At 40.0% G+C, this 23,962-nt stretch overlaps 2 protein-coding genes across 2 annotated transcripts in view; both read left to right on the top strand.

Annotated features, from left to right (window-relative positions):
• LOC134706117 (mucin-2-like) overlaps positions 1-23,962 on the top strand; it is an 89,760-nt gene that overhangs the window by 4,517 nt on the left and 61,281 nt on the right. The window lies entirely within an intron of this gene.
• LOC134708633 (mucin-3B-like) lies at positions 2,960-23,953 on the top strand. The gene is made up of 2 exons (XM_063569280.1): positions 2,960-23,765; positions 23,949-23,953. The coding sequence occupies exons 1-2, from the start codon at positions 2,960-2,962 to the stop codon at positions 23,951-23,953; spliced, it is 20,811 nt and encodes a 6,936-aa protein (XP_063425350.1).

Raw genomic sequence — 23,962 nt, 5'->3', positions numbered from 1 at the left:
GACTCAATATTAACGCCAAAATATGCAATCTTTAATGACTTGACAACAGTATCGTAATTATATCCCTTCTTAATAAGTGCTTTATAAAGAATATTTCCATAAAAGACTGGATGTGAAATACCTGAACGTATAAGAAGTCTGCATGTTGAGCTATATTTACGAATGATGTCTTTATACCGATGATAAAGTTTAGTAAATGTCTTGACTAGTTTGTGATATCGAAAACCCTGGTGTAATAATTTTTCAGTAATACATAAATTTCTCTCGTTAAAATCTAAAACATTGTAACATACACGAGCGAATCGTACAAGTTGAGATATATAAACACCGTAAGATGGTGACAAGGGAACGTCACCATCTAAAACCGGATAATTAACGATAGGAAATGAAAAATCATCCCTTTTATCATAAATTTTAGTATTCAGCTTTCCGTTAGTGATATAGATATCAAGATCGAGGAAAGAGCAGTGGTCATTGTTAGTATTAGCTTTATTTAAAGTAAGTTCAGCAGGATAAATTTCATTAATATACATACTGAAGTCGTCATTATTGAGAGCCAAAATATCATCCAAATATCTAAAAGTATTATTAAATTTGTTTATCAGATGTTGTTTTGATGGGTCTTTGCTTATTTTTGTCATAAATTGTAACTCATAACAATACAAAAAGAGGTCCGCAATAAGTGGTGCACAGTTAGTCCCCATTGGAATTCCGATAATCTGACGATATACGGAATCCCCAAAGCGAACAAAAATGCTATCTAGTAAAAATTCAAGGGCATATATAGTATCAAAGCATGTCCAATTAACAAATCTGTTATCATATCCTCTACAATAAGTAAACTTGCGAGTGCAAATGTCCATAGTGTTTGGAGCGCAACTGTCTTATTGTTTTACAGGTAAAAAGCGCAACGTTTACATCCTGTGTCCATAATAACTGACCCCAGTATATTACATGGAACTCATATTCAACTTCAATATTAAACAATTCGTATAAAACATATGTATTTGTATCAAGTAATACTATTTGCAAGTAATGTATGATAGATTAAGATGGCTTTTCAATAATAAATCAAAATATTATTGCACCCTCATGGAACTAGTATATGTTCAGTGGAAACTACATTTAAAAAGTATTTATACAAAAATATGATATGAAAGGGGTATGAATAATCGCAGACAGCAGTAATTTTTTTTTACAAAAGTCATTAAATCGCTTTAGACACATGATAAACAGTATCATTTGTTCAAATATGCATATTATTAATTGCAATTACTTTTAGTAAATAGTAAAATTGAGAATGGAAATGGGGAATGTGTCAAAGAGACAACAACCCGACCATAGAAAAAACTACAGCAGAAGGTCAGTAGTTTGGAAGTATACAAGCTGACCCCTATTCCGTCTTTGCATCATCAAAAAGATTTCTAAATCTACAGTACTAATAACGTCAGACAAATATTTCTGTGTCATGAAAAGAGATTAAAATGATTGTTTTGTATAAGAATTTCCTTAGCGACTTTATGTGAAAAAAATATAAGTATATGCACACGCACAAACTACTAATTGGTGTTGCATGTGCATTATTAATGATACATGGTTGCAGGGTAATTATGAATGACATAATTCTGTGTGTATTGAATGACGTAGTAACGGTAAATGGCATAGTTACAATTGTTTTTTTATTTGACATAGTTGCATGAATAACATAGTTGCATAGTAGATGTTTTTCTAGATTTTTTTTTAATAGATATCCTTCCTGTACGTTAGTATCAGTAAGTCATAACGCGAGGAGCACCTAATCATTTAACTTAATTCCATGGTGCAGATTTAACTCTCATAGCTTAGAAAGACTGAATAGCCTAATTACTGATGCATATTTTACTAATTTGCTTTAAAATAACATTTTTGTTTTGCTACTGTGTTAAAATAACATCATGCACTGTCTAATCACTTATTCCAACACTTAACACTACATACCCTGGTGTCAGTGACTACAGCTTTCAATACACAAAAAATACGAAATACAATAAACAGATTGGGTTGATATTTACAAACTTGCGGTTTACCAATTAGAGACTTCAAATTTAAAAGGTCAAATCTAAACAGACTTTTTCAGCCAAAACCCTTATTTTTTACTCAATTGAAACACTGTAAATTCAAAAATTACTGCGTGCATTTATCATTGCGATTTTGAACAGGCACTTGTCTCAAAAAAAAATCCTATATACCTTAATATAACACAAGGTACTTAACTAAATTTTTGAATAATGACACCTAGTCCCAAATTCCCGTTATTTTTTATTTCTCGGTTGCCAAACTTCTTAAACTTAATATGCCGTAAATCTAAATTGATTTATCTACACAATTGCCAAAAATTGAGACGAATGCAAAAAACATCCCGTTGACCGACTTCTGAGGCCTGCTACTCATGACCCCGACAACAATTATAGTGTCATATACCATTGTGTAGATAAATCAATTTAGATTTACGGCATATTAAGTTTAAGTAGGTTTGACAACCGAGAAATAAAAAAAATAACGGGAATTTGGGACTGGGTGTCATTATTAAAAATTTTAGTTAAGTACCTTGTGTTATATTAAGGTATATAGGAAAAAAAATTTGAGACAAGTGCCTGTGCGATTTTGTCATATTAGACAAAAATGCGATTTTACTTTTTGCGATATTAAGAAAAATCCTATTAAATCCATCAATAAAATTCCAAAATCTGAGTTGAAATTATTGCGATTTTAACCCTGTCGCAATTTTGCGCAATAACACAACCATTGTAATAATTTTTGAATTAACAGTAGTCTTTAATCTCACAATTAATTAAAATATTTTACTAGCAATATTTCTTTTTGATCTTTAACTAAACTACTCTGCTTGCTTTCTAAATTTACTTTAGAGGCCACTAACTCAACAGAAGCTGATACAACAACCAAAGCCCAAACTTTCACAATGGCGGTCGCTACTCCAACAGAAGGTGTAGCTACAAGTATAGAGGGAACGTCTACTACTGTAGTTTCAACAACGACTTCCGATAAAAGCATAACGTCTGATCTACCATCTACAACGACAGAACGAGGAACGAATACTTTAATTCAGACAACAACAGCTGATGATACTGAGACTGAACAACAAACTTCAACAACTGTAACTTCTACTTCAACTGCTGTACACTATACCACTTTTGAATCGTTCTCTACTACCTCTTCTATAATGAAAGCGATCACAACCACATCTGATCAATCAACTTCAATTGAGGCTTCTTCTGTAACTGAAGAACAAACTTCCACTACTGAGGAGATCTCTACAACTACAGAACTAACTAAAGACCAAACTTCAACAATGAAAGCCACTACTTCATTAGAAGGTGTGACTAAAAATATAGTCATGACTACAACAGCAGAAGAAACCAGAAGTTCCGAACTAAATATAGCGGCGGCTGAAGAAACTACAAGCACCGATCAAACTACCACTTCAGGAGCTCATTTAACACCTTCTAACAAAACAGCAAAAGAAGCTCCAACTTCAACAATAGAGGTCTCTACAACAACAGAAGCTGTTACTACAAGTGTAAAAGACACCACTAGTACTGACGCTTCGACAACAACTTCAGATGCTAGCATAACGTCTGAGCCTCCGATTTCAACCGAAGAACAAACTACAACTTCTCGTGACCAAACAACGACAGCTGAAGAAACTATAAGTGCAAAACACACAAGCACGTCTGAGACTCCTTCTACAACTGCTCAACAATATGCAACTGCTGAATCTTTGTCTTCAACTGTTAGTGACACAACAAGTGATATTCAAACAACGACAACAAAAGCTTCTTCTACAACGGAGGCGGTCACAACTACATTTGATCAAACAACCCCGATTGAAGCTACTTCTGTAACTGAAGAACAAACGTTCACTACTGAAGCTCTCTCTACAACAGCAGAACTAACAACAACTGAAGCCAAAACTTCAACAAGGAAGGCTATTCCTTCATCAGAAGGTGTTACTACAAATGTAGTCATAACTACAACAGCAGACGAAACAACAAGTTCCGATCAAAGTACAGCGGCGGCTGAAGAAACTACAAGCGCCGAACAAACTACCACTGCAGGAGCTATTACAACACCTTCTAGCAAAGCAGTAAAAGAAGCTCCAACTTCAACAATAGAGTCCTCTTCAGCAACTGATGCTGTTAGAACAAGTGTAGAAGAGACAACTACTTCTAGAGCTTCGACAACAACTTCAGATGAAACCATAACGTCTAAGCCTCCGACTTCAACCGAAGAACAAACTACAACTTATCGTGACCAAACAACGACAGCTGAAGAAACTATAAGTGCAAAACACACAAGCACGTCTGAGACTCCTTCTACAACTGCTCAACAATATGCAACTGCTGATTCTTTGTCTTCAACTGTTAGTGACACAAGTGATATTCAAACAACGACAACAAAAGCCTTTACAACGGAGGCGGTCACAACTACATTTGATCAAACAACCCCGATTGAAGCTACTTCTGTAACTGAAAAACAAACGTTCACTACTGAAGCTCTCTCTACAACAGCAGAACTAACAACAACTGAAGCCAAAACTTCAACAAGGAAGGCTATTCCTTCATCAGAAGGTGTTACTACAAATGTAGTCATAACTACAACAGCAGACGAAACAACAAGTTCCGATCAAAGTACAGCGGCGGCTGAAGAAACTACAAGCGCCGAACAAACTACCACTGCAGGAGCTATTACAACACCTTCTAGCAAAGCAGTAAAAGAAGCTCCAACTTCAACAATAGAGGCCTCTTCAACAACTGATACTGGTAGAACAAGTGTAGAAGAGACAACTACTTCTAGAGCTTCGACAACAACTTCAGATGAAACCATAACGTCTAAGCCTCCGACTTCAACCGAAGAACAAACTACAACTTCTCGTGACCAAACAACAACAGCTGAAGAAACTATAAGTGCAAAACACACAAGCACGTCTGAGACTCCTTCTACAACTGCTCCACAATATGCAACTGCTGAATCTTTGTCTTCAACTGTTAGTGACACAACAAGTGATATTCAAACAACGACAACAAAAGCTTCTTCTACAACGGAGGCGGTCACAACTACATTTGATCAAACAACCCCGATTGAAGCTACTTCTGTAACTGAAGAACAAACGTTCACTACTGAAGCTCTCTATACAACAGCAGAAGTAACAACAACTGAAGCCAAAACTTCAACAAGGAAGGCTATTCCTTCATCAGAAGGTGTTACTACAAATGTAGTCATAACTACAACAGCAGACGAAACAACAAGTTCCGATCAAAGTACAGCGGCGGCTGAAGAAACTACAAGCGCCGAACAAACTACCACTGCAGGAGCTATTACAACACCTTCTAGCAAAGCAGTAAAAGAAGCTCCAACTTCAACAATAGAGGCCTCTTCAACAACTGATGCTGTTAGAACAAGTGTAGAAGAGACAACTACTTCTAGAGCTTCGACAACAACTTCAGATGAAACCATAACGTCTAAGCCTCCGACTTCAACCGAAGAACAAACTACAACTTCTCGTGACCAAACAACGACAGCTGAAGAAACTATAAGTGCAAAACACACAAGCACGTCTGAGACTCCTTCTACAACTGCTCAACAATATGCAACTGCTGAATCTTTGTCTTCAACTGTTAGTGACACAACAAATGATATTCAAACAACGACAACAAAAGCCTTTACAACGGAGGCGGTCACAACTACATTTGATCAAACAACCCCGATTGAAGCTACTTCTGTAACTGAAGAACAAACTTTCACTACTGAAGCTCTCTCTACAACAGCAGAACTAACAACAACTGAAGCCAAAACTTCAACAAGGAAGGCTATTCCTTCATCAGAAGGTGTTACTACAAATGTAGTCATAACTACAACAGCAGACGAAACAACAAGTTCCGATCAAAGAACAGCGGCGGCTGAAGAAACTACAAGCGCCGAACAAACTACCACTGTAGGAGCTATTACAACATCTTCTAGCAAAGCAGTAAAAGAAGCTCCAACTTCAACAATAGAGGCCTCTTCAACAACTGATGCTGTTAGAACAAGTGTAGAAGAGACAACTACTTCTAGAGCTTCGACAACAACTTCAGATGAAACCATAACGTCTAAGCCTCCGACTTCAACCGAAGAACAAACTACAACTTCTCGTGACCAAACAACGACAGCTGAAGAAACTATAAGTGCAAAACACACAAGCACGTCTGAGACTCCTTCTACAACTGCTCCACAATATGCAACTGCTGAATCTTTGTCTTCAACTGTTAGTGACACAACAAGTGATATTCAAACAACGACAACAAAAGCTTCTTCTACAACGGAGGCGGTCACAACTACATTTGATCAAACAACACCGATTGAAGCTACTTCTGTAACTGAAGAACAAACGTTCACTACTGAAGCTCTCTCTACAACAGCAGAACTAACAACAACTGAAGCCAAAACTTCAACAAGGAAGGCTATTCCTTCATCAGAAGGTGTTACTACAAATGTAGTCATAACTACAACAGCAGACGAAACAACAAGTTCCGATCAAAGTACAGCGGCGGCTGAAGAAACTACAAGCGCCGAACAAACTACCACTGCAGGAGCTATTACAACACCTTCTAGCAAAGCAGTAAAAGAAGCTCCAACTTCAACAATAGAGGCCTCTTCAACAACTGATGCTGGTAGAACAAGTGTAGAAAAGACAACTACTTCTAGAGCTTCGACAACAACTTCAGATGAAACCATAACGTCTAAGCCTCCGACTTCAACCGAAGAACAAACTACAACTTCTCGTGACCAAACAACAACAGCTGAAGAAACTATAAGTGCAAAACACACAAGCACGTCTGAGACTCCTTCTACAACTGCTCCACAATATGCAACTGCTGACTCTTTGTCTTCAACTGTTAGTGACACAACAAGTGATATTCAAACAACGACAACAAAAGCTTCTTCTACAACGGAGGCGGTCACAACTACATTTGATCAAACAACCCCGATTGAAGCTACTTCTGTAACTGAAGAACAAACGTTCACTACTGAAGCTCTCTCTACAACAGCAGAACTAACAACAACTGAAGCCAAAACTTCAACAAGGAAGGCTATTCCTTCATCAGAAGGTGTTACTACAAATGTAGTCATAACTACAACAGCAGACGAAACAACAAGTTCCGATCAAAGTACAGCGGCGGCTGAAGAAACTACAAGCGCCGAACAAACTACCACTGCAGGAGCTATTACAACACCTTCTAGCAAAGCAGTAAAAGAAGCTCCAACTTCAACAATAGAGTCCTCTTCAACAACTGATGCTGTTAGAACAAGTGTAGAAGAGACAACTACTTCTAGAGCTTCGACAACAACTTCAGATGAAACCATAACGTCTAAGCCTCCGACTTCAACCGAAGAACAAACTACAACTTCTCGTGACCAAACAACGACAGCTGAAGAAACTATAAGTGCAAAACTCACAAGCACGTCTGAGACTCCTTCTACAACTGCTCAACAATATGCAACTGCTGAATCTTTGTCTTCAACTGTTAGTGACACAACAAGTGATATTCAAACAACGACAACAAAAGCTTCTTCTACAACGGAGGCGGTCACAACTACATTTGATCAAACAACCCCGATTGAAGCTACTTCTGTAACTGAAGAACAAACGTTCACTACTGAAGCTCTCTATACAACAGCAGAACTAACAACAACTGAAGCCAAAACTTCAACAAGGAAGGCTATTCCTTCATCAGAAGGTGTTACTACAAATGTAGTCATAACTACAACAGCAGACGAAACAACAAGTTCCGATCAAAGAACAGCGGCGGCTGAAGAAACTACAGGCGCCGAACAAACTACCACTGCAGGAGCTATTACAACACCTTCTAGCAAAGCAGTAAAAGAAGCTCCAACTTCAACAATAGAGGCCTCTTCAACAACTGATGCTGGTAGAACAAGTGTAGAAGAGACAACTACTTCTAGAGCTTCGACAACAACTTCAGATGAAACCATAACGTCTAAGCCTCCGACTTCAACCGAAGAACAAACTACAACTTCTCGTGACCAAACAACAACAGCTGAAGAAACTATAAGTGCAAAACACACAAGCACGTCTGAGACTCCTTCTACAACTGCTCCACAATATGCAACTGCTGAATTTTTGTCTTCAACTGTTAGTGACACAACAAGTGATATTCAAACAACGACAACAAAAGCTTCTTCTAAAACGGAGGCGGTCACAACTACATTTGATCAAACAACCCCGATTGAAGCTACTTCTGTAACTGAAGAACAAACGTTCACTACTGAAGCTCTCTCTACAACAGCAGAACTAACAACAACTGAAGCCAAAACTACAACAAGGAAGGCTATTCCTTCATCAGAAGGTGTTACTACAAATGTAGTCATAACTACAACAGCAGACGAAACAACAAGTTCCGATCAAAGTACAGCGGCGGCTGAAGAAACTACAAGCGCCGAACAAACTACCACTGCAGGAGCTATTACAACACCTTCTAGCAAAGCAGTAAAAGAAGCTCCAACTTCAACAATAGAGGCCTCTTCAACAACTGATGCTGTTAGAACAAGTGTAGAAGAGACAACTACTTCTAGAGCTTCAACAACAACTTCAGATGAAACCATAACGTCTAAGCCTCCGACTTCAACCGAAGAACAAACTACAACTTCTCGTGACCAAACAACGACAGCTGAAGAAACTATAAGTGCAAAACACACAAGCACGTCTGAGACTCCTTCTACAACTGCTCAACAATATGCAACTGCTGAATCTTTGTCTTCAACTGTTAGTGACACAACAAGTGAATTTCAAACAACGACAACAAAAGCCTTTACAACGGAGGCGGTCACAACTACATTTGATCAAACAACCCCGATTGAAGCTACTTCTGTAACTGAAGAACAAACGTTCACTACTGAAGCTCTCTCTACAACAGCAGAACTAACAACAACTGAAGCCAAAACTTCAACAAGGAAGGCTATTCCTTCATCAGAAGGTGTTACTACAAATGTAGTCATAACTACAACAGCAGACGAAACAACAAGTTCCGATCAAAGTACAGCGGCGGCTGAAGAAACTACAAGCGCCGAACAAACTACCACTGTAGGAGCTATTACAACACCTTCTAGCAAAGCAGTAAAAGAAGCTCCAACTTCAACAATAGAGGCCTCTTCAACAACTGATGCTGTTAGAACAAGTGTAGAAGAGACAACTACTTCTAGAGCCTCGACAACAACTTCAGATGAAACCATAACGTCTAAGCCTCCGACTTCAACCGAAGAACAAACTACAACTTCTCGTGACCAAACAACGACAGCTGAAGAAACTATAAGTGCAAAACACACAAGCACGTCTGAGACTCCTTCTACAACTGCTCCACAATATGCAACTGCTGAATCTTTGTCTTCAACTGTTAGTGACACAACAAGTGAATTTCAAACAACGACAACAAAAGCCTTTACAACGGAGGCGGTCACAACTACATTTGATCAAACAACCCCGATTGAAACTACTTCTGTAACTGAAGAACAAACGTTCACTACTGAAGCTCTCTCTAAAACAGCAGAACTAACAACAACTGAAGCCAAAACTTCAACAAGGAAGGCTATTCCTTCATCAGAAGGTGTTACTACAAATGTAGTCATAACTACAACAGCAGACGAAACAACAAGTTCCGATCAAAGTACAGCGGCGGCTGAAGAAACTACAAGCGCCGAACAAACTACCACTGTAGGAGCTATTACAACACCTTCTAGCAAAGCAGTAAAAGAAGCTCCAACTTCAACAATAGAGACCTCTTCAACAACTGATGCTGTTAGAACAAGTGTAGAAGAGACAACTACTTCTAGAGCTTCGACAACAACTTCAGATGAAACCATAACGTCTAAGCCTCCGACTTCAACCGAAGAACAAATTACAACTTCTCGTGACCAAACAACGACAGCTGAAGAAACTATAAGTGCAAAACACACAAGCACGTCTGAGACTCCTTCTACAACTGCTCCACAATATGCAACTGCTGAATCTTTGTCTTCAACTGTTAGTGACACAACAAGTGATATTCAAACAACGACAACAAAAGCTTCTTCTACAACGGAGGCGGTCACAACTACATTTGATCAAACAACCCCGATTGAAGCTACTTCTGTAACTGAAGAACAAACGTTCACTACTGAAGCTCTCTCTACAACAGCAGAACTAACAACAACTGAAGCCAAAACTTCAACAAGGAAGGCTATTCCTTCATCAGAAGGTGTTACTACAAATGTAGTCATAACTACAGCAGCAGACGAAACAACAAGTTCCGATCAAAGAACAGCGGCGGCTGAAGAAACTACAGGCGCCGAACAAACTACCACTGCAGGAGCTATTACAACACCTTCTAGCAAAGCAGTAAAAGAAGCTCCAACTTCAACAATAGAGGCCTCTTCAACAACTGATGCTGGTAGAACAAGTGTAGAAGAGACAACTACTTCTAGAGCTTCGACAACAACTTCAGATGAAACCATAACGTCTAAGCCTCCGACTTCAACCGAAGAACAAACTACAACTTCTCGTGACCAAACAACAACAGCTGAAGAAACTATAAGTGCAAAACACACAAGCACGTCTGAGACTCCTTCTACAACTGCTCCACAATATGCAACTGCTGAATTTTTGTCTTCAACTGTTAGTGACACAACAAGTGATATTCAAACAACGACAACAAAAGCTTCTTCTAAAACGGAGGCGGTCACAACTACATTTGATCAAACAACCCCGATTGAAGCTACTTCTGTAACTGAAGAACAAACGTTCACTACTGAAGCTCTCTCTACAACAGCAGAACTAACAACAACTGAAGCCAAAACTACAACAAGGAAGGCTATTCCTTCATTAGAAGGTGTTACTACAAATGTAGTCATAACTACAACAGCAGACGAAACAACAAGTTCCGATCAAAGTACAGCGGCGGCTGAAGAAACTACAAGCGCCGAACAAACTACCACTGCAGGAGCTATTACAACACCTTCTAGCAAAGCAGTAAAAGAAGCTCCAACTTCAACAATAGAGGCCTCTTCAACAACTGATGCTGTTAGAAGAAGTGTAGAAGAGACAACTACTTCTAGAGCTTCAACAACAACTTCAGATGAAACCATAACGTCTAAGCCTCCGACTTCAACCGAAGAACAAACTACAACTTCTCGTGACCAAACAACGACAGCTGAAGAAACTATAAGTGCAAAACACACAAGCACGTCTGAGACTCCTTCTACAACTGCTCAACAATATGCAACTGCTGAATCTTTGTCTTCAACTGTTAGTGACACAACAAGTGAATTTCAAACAACGACAACAAAAGCCTTTACAACGGAGGCGGTCACAACTACATTTGATCAAACAACCCCGATTGAAGCTACTTCTGTAACTGAAGAACAAACGTTCACTACTGAAGCTCTCTCTACAACAGCAGAACTAACAACAACTGAAGCCAAAACTTCAACAAGGAAGGCTATTCCTTCATCAGAAGGTGTTACTACAAATGTAGTCATAACTACAACAGCAGACGAAACAACAAGTTCCGATCAAAGTACAGCGGCGGCTGAAGAAACTACAAGCGCCGAACAAACTACCACTGTAGGAGCTATTACAACACCTTCTAGCAAAGCAGTAAAAGAAGCTCCAACTTCAACAATAGAGGCCTCTTCAACAACTGATGCTGGTAGAACAAGTGTAGAAGAGACAACTACTTCTAGAGCTTCGACAACAACTTCAGATGAAACCATAACGTCTAAGCCTCCGACTTCAACCGAAGAACAAACTACAACTTCTCGTGACCAAACAACAACAGCTGAAGAAACTATAAGTGCAAAACACACAAGCACGTCTGAGACTCCTTCTACAACTGCTCCACAATATGCAACTGCTGAATTTTTGTCTTCAACTGTTAGTGACACAACAAGTGATATTCAAACAACGACAACAAAAGCTTCTTCTAAAACGGAGGCGGTCACAACTACATTTGATCAAACAACCCCGATTGAAGCTACTTCTGTAACTGAAGAACAAACGTTCACTACTGAAGCTCTCTCTACAACAGCAGAACTAACAACAACTGAAGCCAAAACTACAACAAGGAAGGCTATTCCTTCATCAGAAGGTGTTACTACAAATGTAGTCATAACTACAACAGCAGACGAAACAACAAGTTCCGATCAAAGTACAGCGGCGGCTGAAGAAACTACAAGCGCCGAACAAACTACCACTGTAGGAGCTATTACAACACCTTCTAGCAAAGCAGTAAAAGAAGCTCCAACTTCAACAATAGAGGCCTCTTCAACAACTGATGCTGTTAGAACAAGTGTAGAAGAGACAACTACTTCTAGAGCCTCGACAACAACTTCAGATGAAACCATAACGTCTAAGCCTCCGACTTCAACCGAAGAACAAACTACAACTTCTCGTGACCAAACAACGACAGCTGAAGAAACTATAAGTGCAAAACACACAAGCACGTCTGAGACTCCTTCTACAACTGCTCCACAATATGCAACTGCTGAATCTTTGTCTTCAACTGTTAGTGACACAACAAGTGAATTTCAAACAACGACAACAAAAGCCTTTACAACGGAGGCGGTCACAACTACATTTGATCAAACAGCCCCGATTGAAGCTACTTCTGTAACTGAAGAACAAACGTTCACTACTGAAGCTCTCTCTACAACAGCAGAACTAACAACAACTGAAGCCAAAACTTCAACAAGGAAGGCTATTCCTTCATCAGAAGGTGTTACTACAAATGTAGTCATAACTACAACAGCAGACGAAACAACAAGTCCCGATCAAAGTACAGCGGCGGCTGAAGAAACTACAAGCGCCGAACAAACTACCACTGTAGGAGCTATTACAACACCTTCTAGCAAAGCAGTAAAAGAAGCTCCAACTTCAACAATAGAGACCTCTTCAACAACTGATGCTGTTAGAACAAGTGTAGAAGAGACAACTACTTCTAGAGCTTCGACAACAACTTCAGATGAAACCATAACGTCTAAGCCTCCGACTTCAACCGAAGAACAAACTACAACTTCTCGTGACCAAACAACGACAGCTGAAGAAACTATAAGTGCAAAACACACAAGCACGTCTGAGACTCCTTCTACAACTGCTCCACAATATGCAACTGCTGAATCTTTGTCTTCAACTGTTAGTGACACAACAAGTGATATTCAAACAACGACAACAAAAGCTTCTTCTACAACGGAGGCGGTCACAACTACATTTGATCAAACAACCCCGATTGAAGCTACTTCTGTAACTGAAGAACAAACGTTCACTACTGAAGCTCTCTCTACAACAGCAGAACTAACAACAACTGAAGCCAAAACTTCAACAAGGAAGGCTATTCCTTCATCAGAAGGTGTTACTACAAATGTAGTCATAACTACAGCAGCAGACGAAACAACAAGTTCCGATCAAAGTACAGCGGCGGCTGAAGAAACTACAAGCGCCGAACAAACTACCACTGCAGGAGCTATTACAACACCTTCTAGCAAAGCAGTAAAAGAAGCTCCAACTTCAACAATAGAGGCCTCTTCAACAACTGATGCTGGTAGAACAAGTGTAGAAGAGACAACTACTTCTAGAGCTTCGACAACAACTTCAGATGAAACCATAACGTCTAAGCCTCCGACTTCAACCGAAGAAGAAACTACAACTTCTCGTGACCAAACAACGACAGCTGAAGAAACTATAAGTGCAAAACACACAAGCACGTCTGAGACTCCTTCTACAACTGCTCAACAATATGCAACTGCTGAATCTTTGTCTTCAACTGTTAGTGACACAACAAGTGATATTCAAACAACGACAACAAAAGCTTCTTCTACAACGGAGGCGGTCACAACTACATTTGATCAAACAACCCCGATCGAAGCTACTTCTGTAACTGAAGAACAAACGTTCACTACTGAAGCTCTCTCTACAACAGCAGAACTAACAACAACTGAAGCCAAAACTTCAACAAGGAAGGCTATTCCTTCATCAGAAGGTGTTACTACAAATGTAGTCATAACTACAACAGCAGACGAAACAACAAGTTCCGATCAAAGTACAGCGGCGGCTGAAGAAACTACAAGCGCCGAACAAACTACCACTGCAGGAGCTATTACAACACCTTCTAGCAAAGCAGTAAAAGAAGCTCCAACTTCAACAATAGAGGCCTCTTCAACAACTGATGCTGTTAGAACAAGTGTAGAACAGACAACTACTTCTAGAGCTTCGACAACAACTTCAGATGAAACCATAACGTCTAAGCCTCCGACTTCAACCGAAGAAGAAACTACAACTTCTCGTGACCAAACAACGACAGCTGAAGAAACTATAAGTGCAAAACACACAAGCACGGCTGAGACTCCTTCTACAACTGCTCAACAATATGCAACTGCTGAATCTTTGTCTTCAACTGTTAGTGACACAACAAGTGATATTCAAACAACGACAACAAAAGCTTCTTCTACAACGGAGGCGGTCACAACTACATTTGATCAAACAACCCCGATTGAAGCTACTTCTGTAACTGAAGAACAAACGTTCACTACTGAAGCTCTCTCTACAACAGCAGAACTAACAACAACTGCAGCTAAAACTTCAACAAGGAAGGCTATTCCTTCATCAGAAGGTGTTACTACAAATGTAGTCATAACTACAACAGCAGACGAAACAACAAGTTCCGATCAAAGTACAGCGGCGGCTGAAGAAACTACAAGCGCCGAACAAACTACCACTGCAGGAGCTATTACAACACCTTCTAGCAAAGCAGTAAAAGAAGCTCCAACTTCAACAATAGAGTCCTCTTCAACAACTGATGCTGTTAGAACAAGTGTAGAAGAGACAACTACTTCTAGAGCTTCGACAACAACTTCAGATGAAACCATAACGTCTAAGCCTCCGACTTCAACCGAAGAACAAACTACAACTTCTCGTGACCAAACAACGACAGCTGAAGAAACTATAAGTGCAAAACACACAAGCACGTCTGAGACTCCTTCTACAACTGCTCAACAATATGCAACTGCTGTATCTTTGTCTTCAACTGTTAGTGACACAACAAGTGATATTCAAACAACGACAACAAAAGCTTCTTCTACAACGGAGGCGGTCACAACTACATTTGATCAAACAACCCCGATTGAAGCTACTTCTGTAACTGAAGAACAAACGTTCACTACTGAAGCTCTCTCTACAACAGCAGAACTAACAACAACTGAAGCCAAAACTTCAACAAGGAAGGCTATTCCTTCATCAGAAGGTGTTACTACAAATGTAGTCATAACTACAACAGCAGGCAAAACAACAAGTTCTGATCAAAGTACAGCGGCGACTGAAGAAACTACAAGCGCCGAACAAACTACCACTGCAGGAGCTATTACAACATCTTCTAGCAAAGCAGTAAAAGAGGCTCCAACTTCAACAATAGAGGCCTCTTCAACAACTGATGCTGTTAGAACAAGTGTAGAAGAGGCAACTACTTCTAGAGCTTCGACAACAACTTCAGATGAAACCATAACGTCTAAGCCTCCGACTTCAACCGAAGAACAAACTACAACTTCTCGTGTCCAAACAACGACAGCTGAAGAAACTACAAGTGCAAAACACACAAGCACGTCTGAGACTCCTTCTACAACTGCTCAACAATATGCAACTGCTGAATCTTTGTCTTCAACTGTTAGTGACACAACAAGTGATATTCAAACAACGACAACAAAAGCTTCTTCTACAACGGAGGCGGTCACAACTACATTTGATCAAACAACCCCGATTGAAGCTACTTCTGTAACTGAAGAACAAACGTTCACTACTGAAGCTCTCTCTACAACAGCAGAACTAATAACAACTGAAGCCAAAACTTCAACAAGGAAGGCTATTCCTTCATCAGAAGGTGTTACTACAAATGTAGTCATAACTACAACAGCAGACGAAACAACAAGTTCCGATCAAAGCACAGCGGCGGCTGAAGAAACTACAAGCGCCGAAAAAACTACCACTGCAGGAGCTATTACAACACCTTCTAGCAAAGCAGTAAAAGAAGCTCCAACTTCAACAATAGAGGCCTCTTCAATAACTGATGCTGTTAGAACAAGTATAGAAGAAACAACTACTTCTAGAGCTTCGACAACAACTTCAGATGAAACCATAACGTCTAAGCCTCCGACTTCAACCGAAGAACAAACTACAACTTCTCGTGACCAAACAACGACAGCTGAAGAAACTATAAGTGCAAAACACACTAGCACGTCTGAGACTCCTTCTACAACTGCTCAACAATATGCAACTGCTGAATCTTTGTCTTCAACTGTTAGTGACACAACAAGTGATATTCAAACAACGACAACAAAAGCTTCTTCTACAACGGAGGCGGTCACAACTACATTTGATCAAACAACCCCGATTGACGCTACTTCTGTAACTGAAGAACAAACGTTCACTACTGAAGCTCTCTCTACAACAGCAGAACTAATAACAACTGAAGCCAAAACTTCAACAAGGAAGGCTATTCCTTCATCAGAAGGTGTTACTACAAATGTAGTCATAACTACAACAGCAGACGAAACAACAAGTTCCGATCAAAGTACAGCGGCGGCTGAAGAAACTACAAGCGCCGAACAAACTACTACTGCAGGAGCTATTACAACACCTTCTAGCAAAGCAGTAAAAGAAGCTCCAACTTCAACAATAGAGGCCTCTTTAACAACTGATGCTGTTAGAACAAGTGTAGAAGAGACAACTACTTCTAGAGCTTCGACAACAACTTCAGATGAAACCATAACGTCTAAGCCTCCGACTTCAACCGAAGAACAAACTACAACTTCTCGTGACCAAACAACGACAGCTGAAGAAACTATAAGTGCAAAACACACAAGCACGTCTGAGACTCCTTCTACAACTGCTCAACAATATGCAACTGCTGATTCTTTGTCTTCAACTGTTAGTGACACAACAAGTGATATTCAAACAACGACAACAAAAGCTTCTTCTACAACGGAGGCGGTCACAACTACATTTGATCAAACAACCCCGATTGAAGCTACTTCTGTAACTAAAGAACAAACGTTCACTACTGAAGCTCTCTCTACAACAGCAGAACTAATAACAACTGAAGCCAAAACTTCAGCAAGGAAGGCTATTCCTTCATCAGAAGGTGTTACTACAAATGTAGTCATAACTACAACAGCAGACGAAACAACAAGTTCCGATCAAAGCACAGCGGCGGCTGAAGAAACTACAAGCGCCGAAAAAACTACCACTGCAGGAGCTATTACAACACCTTCTAGCAAAGCAGTAAAAGAAGCTCCAACTTCAACAATAGAGGCCTCTTCAATAACTGATGCTGTTAGAACAAGTATAGAAGAAACAACTACTTCTAGAGCTTCGACAACAACTTCAGATGAAACCATAACGTCTAAGCCTCCGACTTCAACCGAAGAACAAACTACAACTTCTCGTGACCAAACAACGACAGCTGAAGAAACTATAAGTGCAAAACACACTAGCACGTCTGAGACTCCTTCTACAACTGCTCAACAATATGCAACTGCTGAATCTTTGTCTTCAACTGTTAGTGACACAATAAGTGATATTCAAACAACGACAACAAAAGCTTCTTCTACAACGGAGGCGGTCACAACTACATTTGATCAAACAACCCCGATTGACGCTACTTCTGTAACTGAAGAACAAACGTTCACTACTGAAGCTCTCTCTACAACAGCAGAACTAATAACAACTGAAGCCAAAACTTCAACAAGGAAGGCTATTCCTTCATCAGAAGGTGTTACTACAAATGTAGTCATAACTACAACAGCAGACGAAACAACAAGTTCCGATCAAAGTACAGCGGCGGCTGAAGAAACTACAAGCGCCGAACAAACTACCACTGCAGGAGCTATTACAACACCTTCTAGCAAAGCAGTAAAAGAAGCTCCAACTTCAACAATAGAGGCCTCTTTAACAACTGATGCTGTTAGAACAAGTGTAGAAGAGACAACTACTTCTAGAGCTTCGACAACAACTTCAGATGAAACCATAACGTCTAAGCCTCCGACTTCAACCGAAGAACAAACTACAACTTCTCGTGACCAAACAACGACAGCTGAAGAAACTATAAGTGCAAAACACACAAGCACGTCTGAGACTCCTTCTACAACTGCTCAACAATATGCAACTGCTGAATCTTTGTCTTCAACTGTTAGTGACACAACAAGTGATATTCAAACAACGACAACAAAAGCTTCTTCTACACCGGAGGCGGTCACAACTACATTTGATCAAACAACCCCGATTGAAGCTACTTCTGTAACTAAAGAACAAACGTTCACTACTGAAGCTCTCTCTACAACAGCAGAACTAATAACAACTGAAGCCAAAACTTCAGCAAGGAAGGCTATTCCTTCATCAGAAGGTGTTACTACAAATGTAGTCATAACTACAACAGCAGACGAAACAACAAGTTCCGATCAAAGTACAGCGGCGGCTGAAGAAACTACAAGCGCCGAACAAACTACCACTGCAGGAGCTATTACAACACCTTTTAGCAAAGCAGTAAAAGAAGCTCCAACTTCAACAATAGAGGCCTCTTCAACAACTGATGCTGTTAGAACAAGTGTAGAAGAGACAACTACTTCTAGAGCTTCGACAATAACTTCAGATGAAACCATAACGTCTAAGCCTCCGACTTCAACCGAAGAACAAACTACAACTTCTCGTGACCAAACAACGACAGCTGAAGAAACTATAAGTGCAAAACACACTAGCACTTCTGAGACTCCCACTACAACTGCTCAACAATATTCAACTGCTGAATCTTTGACCACAACTGTTAGTGACACAACAAGCGATATTCAAACAACGACAACAAAAGCTTCTTCTACAATGGAGGCGGTCACAATTACATTTGATCAAACAACCCCGATTGAAGCTACTTCTGTAACTGAAGAACAAACGTTCACTACTGAAGCTCTCTCTACAACAGCAGAACTAACAACAACTGAAGCCAAAACTTCAACAAGGAAGGCTATTCCTTCATCAGAAGGTGTTACTACAAATGTAGTCATACCTACAACAGCAGACGAAACAACAAGTTCCGATCAAAGTACAGCGGCGGCTGAAGAAACTACAAGCGCCGAACAAACTACCACTGCAGGAGCTATTACAACACCTTCTAGCGAAGCAGTAAAAGAAGCTCCAACTTCAACAAAAGAGGCCTCTTCAACAACTGATGCTGTTAGAACAAGTGTAGAAGAGACAACTACTTCTAGAGCTTCGACAACAACTTCAGATGAAACCATAACGTCTAAGCCTCCGACTTCAACCGAAGAACAAACTACAACTTCTCGTGACCAAACAACGACAGCTGAAGAAAATATAAGTGCAAAACACACTAGCACTTCTGAGACTCCCACTACAACTGCTCAACAATATTCAACTGGTGAATCTTTGACCACAACTGTTAGTGACACAACAAGTGATATTCAAACAAAGACAACAAAAGCTTCTTCTACAACGGAGGCGGTCACAACTACATTTGATCAAACAACCCCGATTGAAGCTACTTCTGTAACTGAAGAACAAACGTTCACTACTGAAGCTCTCTCTTCAACAGCAGAACTAACAACAACTGAAGCCAAAATTTCAACAAGGAAGGCTATTCCTTCATCAGAAGGTGTTACTACAAATGTAGTCATAACTACAACAGCAGACGAAACAACAAGTTCCGATCAAAGTTCAGGGGCGGCTGAAGAAACTACAAGCGCTGAACAAACTACCACTGAAGGAGCTATTACAACACCTTCTAGCAAAGCAGTAAAAGAAGCTAAAACTTCAACAATAGAGGCCTCTTCAACAACTGATGCTGTTAGAACAAGTGTAGAAGAGACAACTACTTCTAGAGCTTCGACAACAACTTCTGATGAAACCATAACGTCTAAGCCTTCGACTTCAACCGAAGAACAAACTACAACTTCTCGTGTCCAAACAACGACAGCTGAAGAAACTATAAGTGCAAAACACACAAGCACGTCTGAGACTCCTTCTACAACTGCTCAACAATATGCAACTGCTGATTATTTGTCTTCAACTGTTAGTGACACAACAAGTGATATTCAAACAACGACAACAGAAGTTTCTTCTACAACGGAGGCGGTCACAATTACATTTGATCAAACAACCCCGATTGAAGCTACTTCTGTAACTGAAGAACAAACGTTCACTACTGAAGCTCTCTCTACAACAGCAGAACTAACAACAACTGAAGCCGAAACTTCAACAAGGAAGGCTATTCCTTCATCAGAAAGTGTTACTAAAAATGTAGTCATTACTACAACAGCAGACGAAACAACAAGTTCCGATCAAAGTACAGCGGCGGCTGAAGAAACTACAAGCGCCGAACAAACTACCACCGCAGGAGCTATTACTAAACCTTCTAGCAAAGCAGTAAAAGAAGCTCCAACTTCAACAATAGAGGCCTCTTCAACAACTGATGCTGTTAGAACAAGTGTAGAAGAGACAACTACTTCTAGAGCTTCGACAACAACTTCAGATGAAACCATAACGTCTAAGCCTCCGACTTCAACCGAAGAACAAACTACAACTTCTCGTGACCAAACAACGACAGCTGAAAAAAATATAAGTGCAAAACACACTAGCACTTCTGAGACTCCCACTACAACTGCTCAACAATATTCAACTGGTGAATCTTTGACCACAACTGTTAGTGACACAACAAGTGATATTCAAACTAAGACAACAAAAGCTTCTTCTACAACGGAGGCGGTCACAACTGCATTTGATCAAACAACCCCGATTGAAGCTACTTCTGTAACTGAAGAACAAACGTTCACTACTGAAGCTCGCTCTACAACAGCAGAACTAACAACAACTGAAGCCAAAACTTCAACAAGGAAGGCTATTCCTTCATCAGAAGGTGTTACTACAAATGTAGTCATAACTACAACAGCAGAAGAAACAACAAGTTCCGATCAATGTACAGGGGCGGATGAAGAAACTACAAGCGTTGAACAAACTACCACTGCAGGAGCTATTACAACACCTTCTAGCAAAGCAGTAAAAGAAGCTCAAACTTCAACAATAGATGCCTCTTCAACAACTGATGCTGTAAGTACAAGTGTAGAAGAGACAACTACTTCTAGAGCTTCGACAACAACTTCTGATGAAACTATAACGTCTAAGCCTTCGACTTCAACCGAAGAACAAACTACAACTGCTCGTGTCCAAACAACGACAGCTGAAGAAACTATAAGTGCAAAACACACAAGCATGTCTGAGACTCCTTCTACAACTGATCAACAATATGCAACTGCTGATTCTTTGTCTTCAACTGTAAGTGACACAACAAGTGATATTCAAACAACGACAACACAAGTTTCTTCTACAACGGAGGCGGTCACAATTACATTTGATCAAACAACCCCGATTGAAGCTACTTCTGTAACTGAAGAACAAACGTTCACTACTGAAGCTCGCTCTACAACAGCAGAACTAACAACAACTGAAGCCAAAACTTCAACAAGGAAGGCTATTCCTTCATCAGAAGGTGTTACTACAAATGTAGTCATAACTACAACAGCAGAAGAAACAACAAGTTCCGATCAAAGTACAGCGGCGGCTGAAGAAACTACAAGCGCCGAACAAACTACCAATGCAGGAGCTATTACAACACCTTCTAGCAAAGCAGTAAAAGAAGCTCCAACTTCAACAAAAGAGGCCTCTCCAACAACTGATGCTGTTAGAACAAGTGTAGAAGAGACAACTACTTCTAGAGCTTCGACAACAACTTCAGATGAAACCATAACGTCTAAGCCTCCGACTTCAACTGAAAAACAAACTACAACTTCTCGTGACCAAACAACGACAGCTGAAGAAACTATAAGTGCAAAACACACTAGCACGTCTGAGACTCCCACTACAACTGCTCAACAATATTTGACTGCTGAATCTTTGACCACACCTTTTAGTGACACAACAAGTGATATTCAAACAACGACAACAAAAGCTTCTTCTACAACGGAGGCGGTCACAACTACATTTGATCAAACAACCCCGATTGAAGCTACTTCGGTAACTGAAGAACAAACGTTCACTACTGAAGCTCTCTCTACAACAGCAGAACTTACATCAACTGAAGCCAAAACTTCAACAAGGAAGAACATTCCTTCATCAGAAGGTGTTACTATAAATGTAGTCATAACTACAACAGCAGACGAAACAACAAGTTCCGATCAAAGTACAGCGGCGGCTGAAGAAACTACAAGCGCCGAACAAACTACCACTGCAGGAGCTATTACAACACCTTCTAGCAAAGCAGTAAAAGAGGCTCCAACTTCAACAATAGAGGCCTCTTCAACAACTGATGCTGTTAGAACAAGTGTAGAAGAGACAACTACTTCTAGAGCTTCGACAACAACTTCAGATGAAACCATAACGTCTAAGACTCCTACTTCAACCGAAGAACAAACTACAACTTCTCGTGACCAAACAACGACAGCTGAAGAAACTGTAAGTGCAAAACACACTAGCACTTCTGAGACTCCCACTACAACTGCTCAACAATATGCAACTGCTGATTCTTTGTCTTCAACTGTTAGTGACACAACAAGTGATATTCAAACAACGACAACAAAAGCTTCTTCTACAACGGAGGCGGTCACAACTACATTTGATCAAACAACCCCGATTGAAGCTACTTCTGTAACTGAAGAACAAACGTTCACTACTGAAGCTCTCTCTACAACAGCAGAACTAACAACAACTGAAGCCAAAACTTCAACAAGGAAGGCTATTCCTTCATCAGAAGGTGTTACTACAAATGTAGTCATAACTACAACAGCAGACGAAACAACAAGTTCCGATCAAAGTACAGCGGCGGCTGAAGAAACTACAAGCGCCGAACAAACTACCACTTCAGGAGCTATACCAACACCTTCTAGCAAAGCAGTAAAAGAAGCTCCAACTTCAACAATAGAGGCCTCTTCAACAACTAATGATGTTAGTACAAGTGTAAAAGAGACAACTACTTCTAGAGCTTCGACAACAACTTCAGATGAAACCATAACGTCTAAGCCTCCGACTTCAACTGAAGAACAAACTACAACTTATCGTGACCAAACAACGACAGCTGAAGAAACTATAAGTGCAAAACACACTAGCACTTCTGAGACTCCCACTACAACTGCTCAACAATATTTGACTGCTGAATTTTTGTCTACAACTGTTAGTGACACAACAAGTGATAGTCAAACGACGACGACAGAGGCTTCTTCTACAATTCAAGTTATTACTACTCCTACTACGGAACACACGACAGATAACCATCAAAGAACTACAACCACTTATATAATTCCTATTTTAACATCTAAACCAATGACTGTTTCTGAAGGTACATCTTCACCTGCTAGAGAAACAATAGCAGATCTTCAAACGACGACCTCAGAGAAAATGTCTATAATACAAGCAGTAACATCATCATTAACTGAATATTCTACTCAAACTGCAAAACAAACGTCAAGCGTTGAAGCAATAACTTCTGCAACAGTAGACCACACGACTACCAATGATTTGCAAAGAACAACTTTCGAACAAATTGCAAGCACGGAACTCCAATCTACAACAGCAACTTTGACTCTTACCACCACTGCATCACAAACTAACGCTTCTGAAACCCTGTCTATAGATTCTGGTAGTTATATATTATTTTATATTGTTTTGGGTTAATATTTAGTTTAATTTTGTGTTTTAATACTTATAATGGAAATAATTGTATGTATGTTGGAAAACAGTTTCCAAATGCCTGGCTAACAAAATATCTAACCTAAACGCAGTAGAAACAATCGATGTGAACATCCATGACGTATTTTATCAGCATAGATTATACAT

Source organism: Mytilus trossulus, chromosome 2, assembly GCF_036588685.1.
Source record: "Mytilus trossulus isolate FHL-02 chromosome 2, PNRI_Mtr1.1.1.hap1, whole genome shotgun sequence".
Lineage (NCBI taxonomy): Eukaryota > Metazoa > Mollusca > Bivalvia > Mytilida > Mytilidae > Mytilus > Mytilus trossulus.
This window is presented reverse-complemented; position numbering and strand designations above follow the sequence as displayed.

Excerpts from the sequence above, each read along its gene's own strand:
- LOC134708633 (XM_063569280.1), top strand. The coding sequence starts at position 2,960 with ATGGCGGTCGCTACTCCAACAGAAGGTGTAGCTACAAGTATAGAGGGA.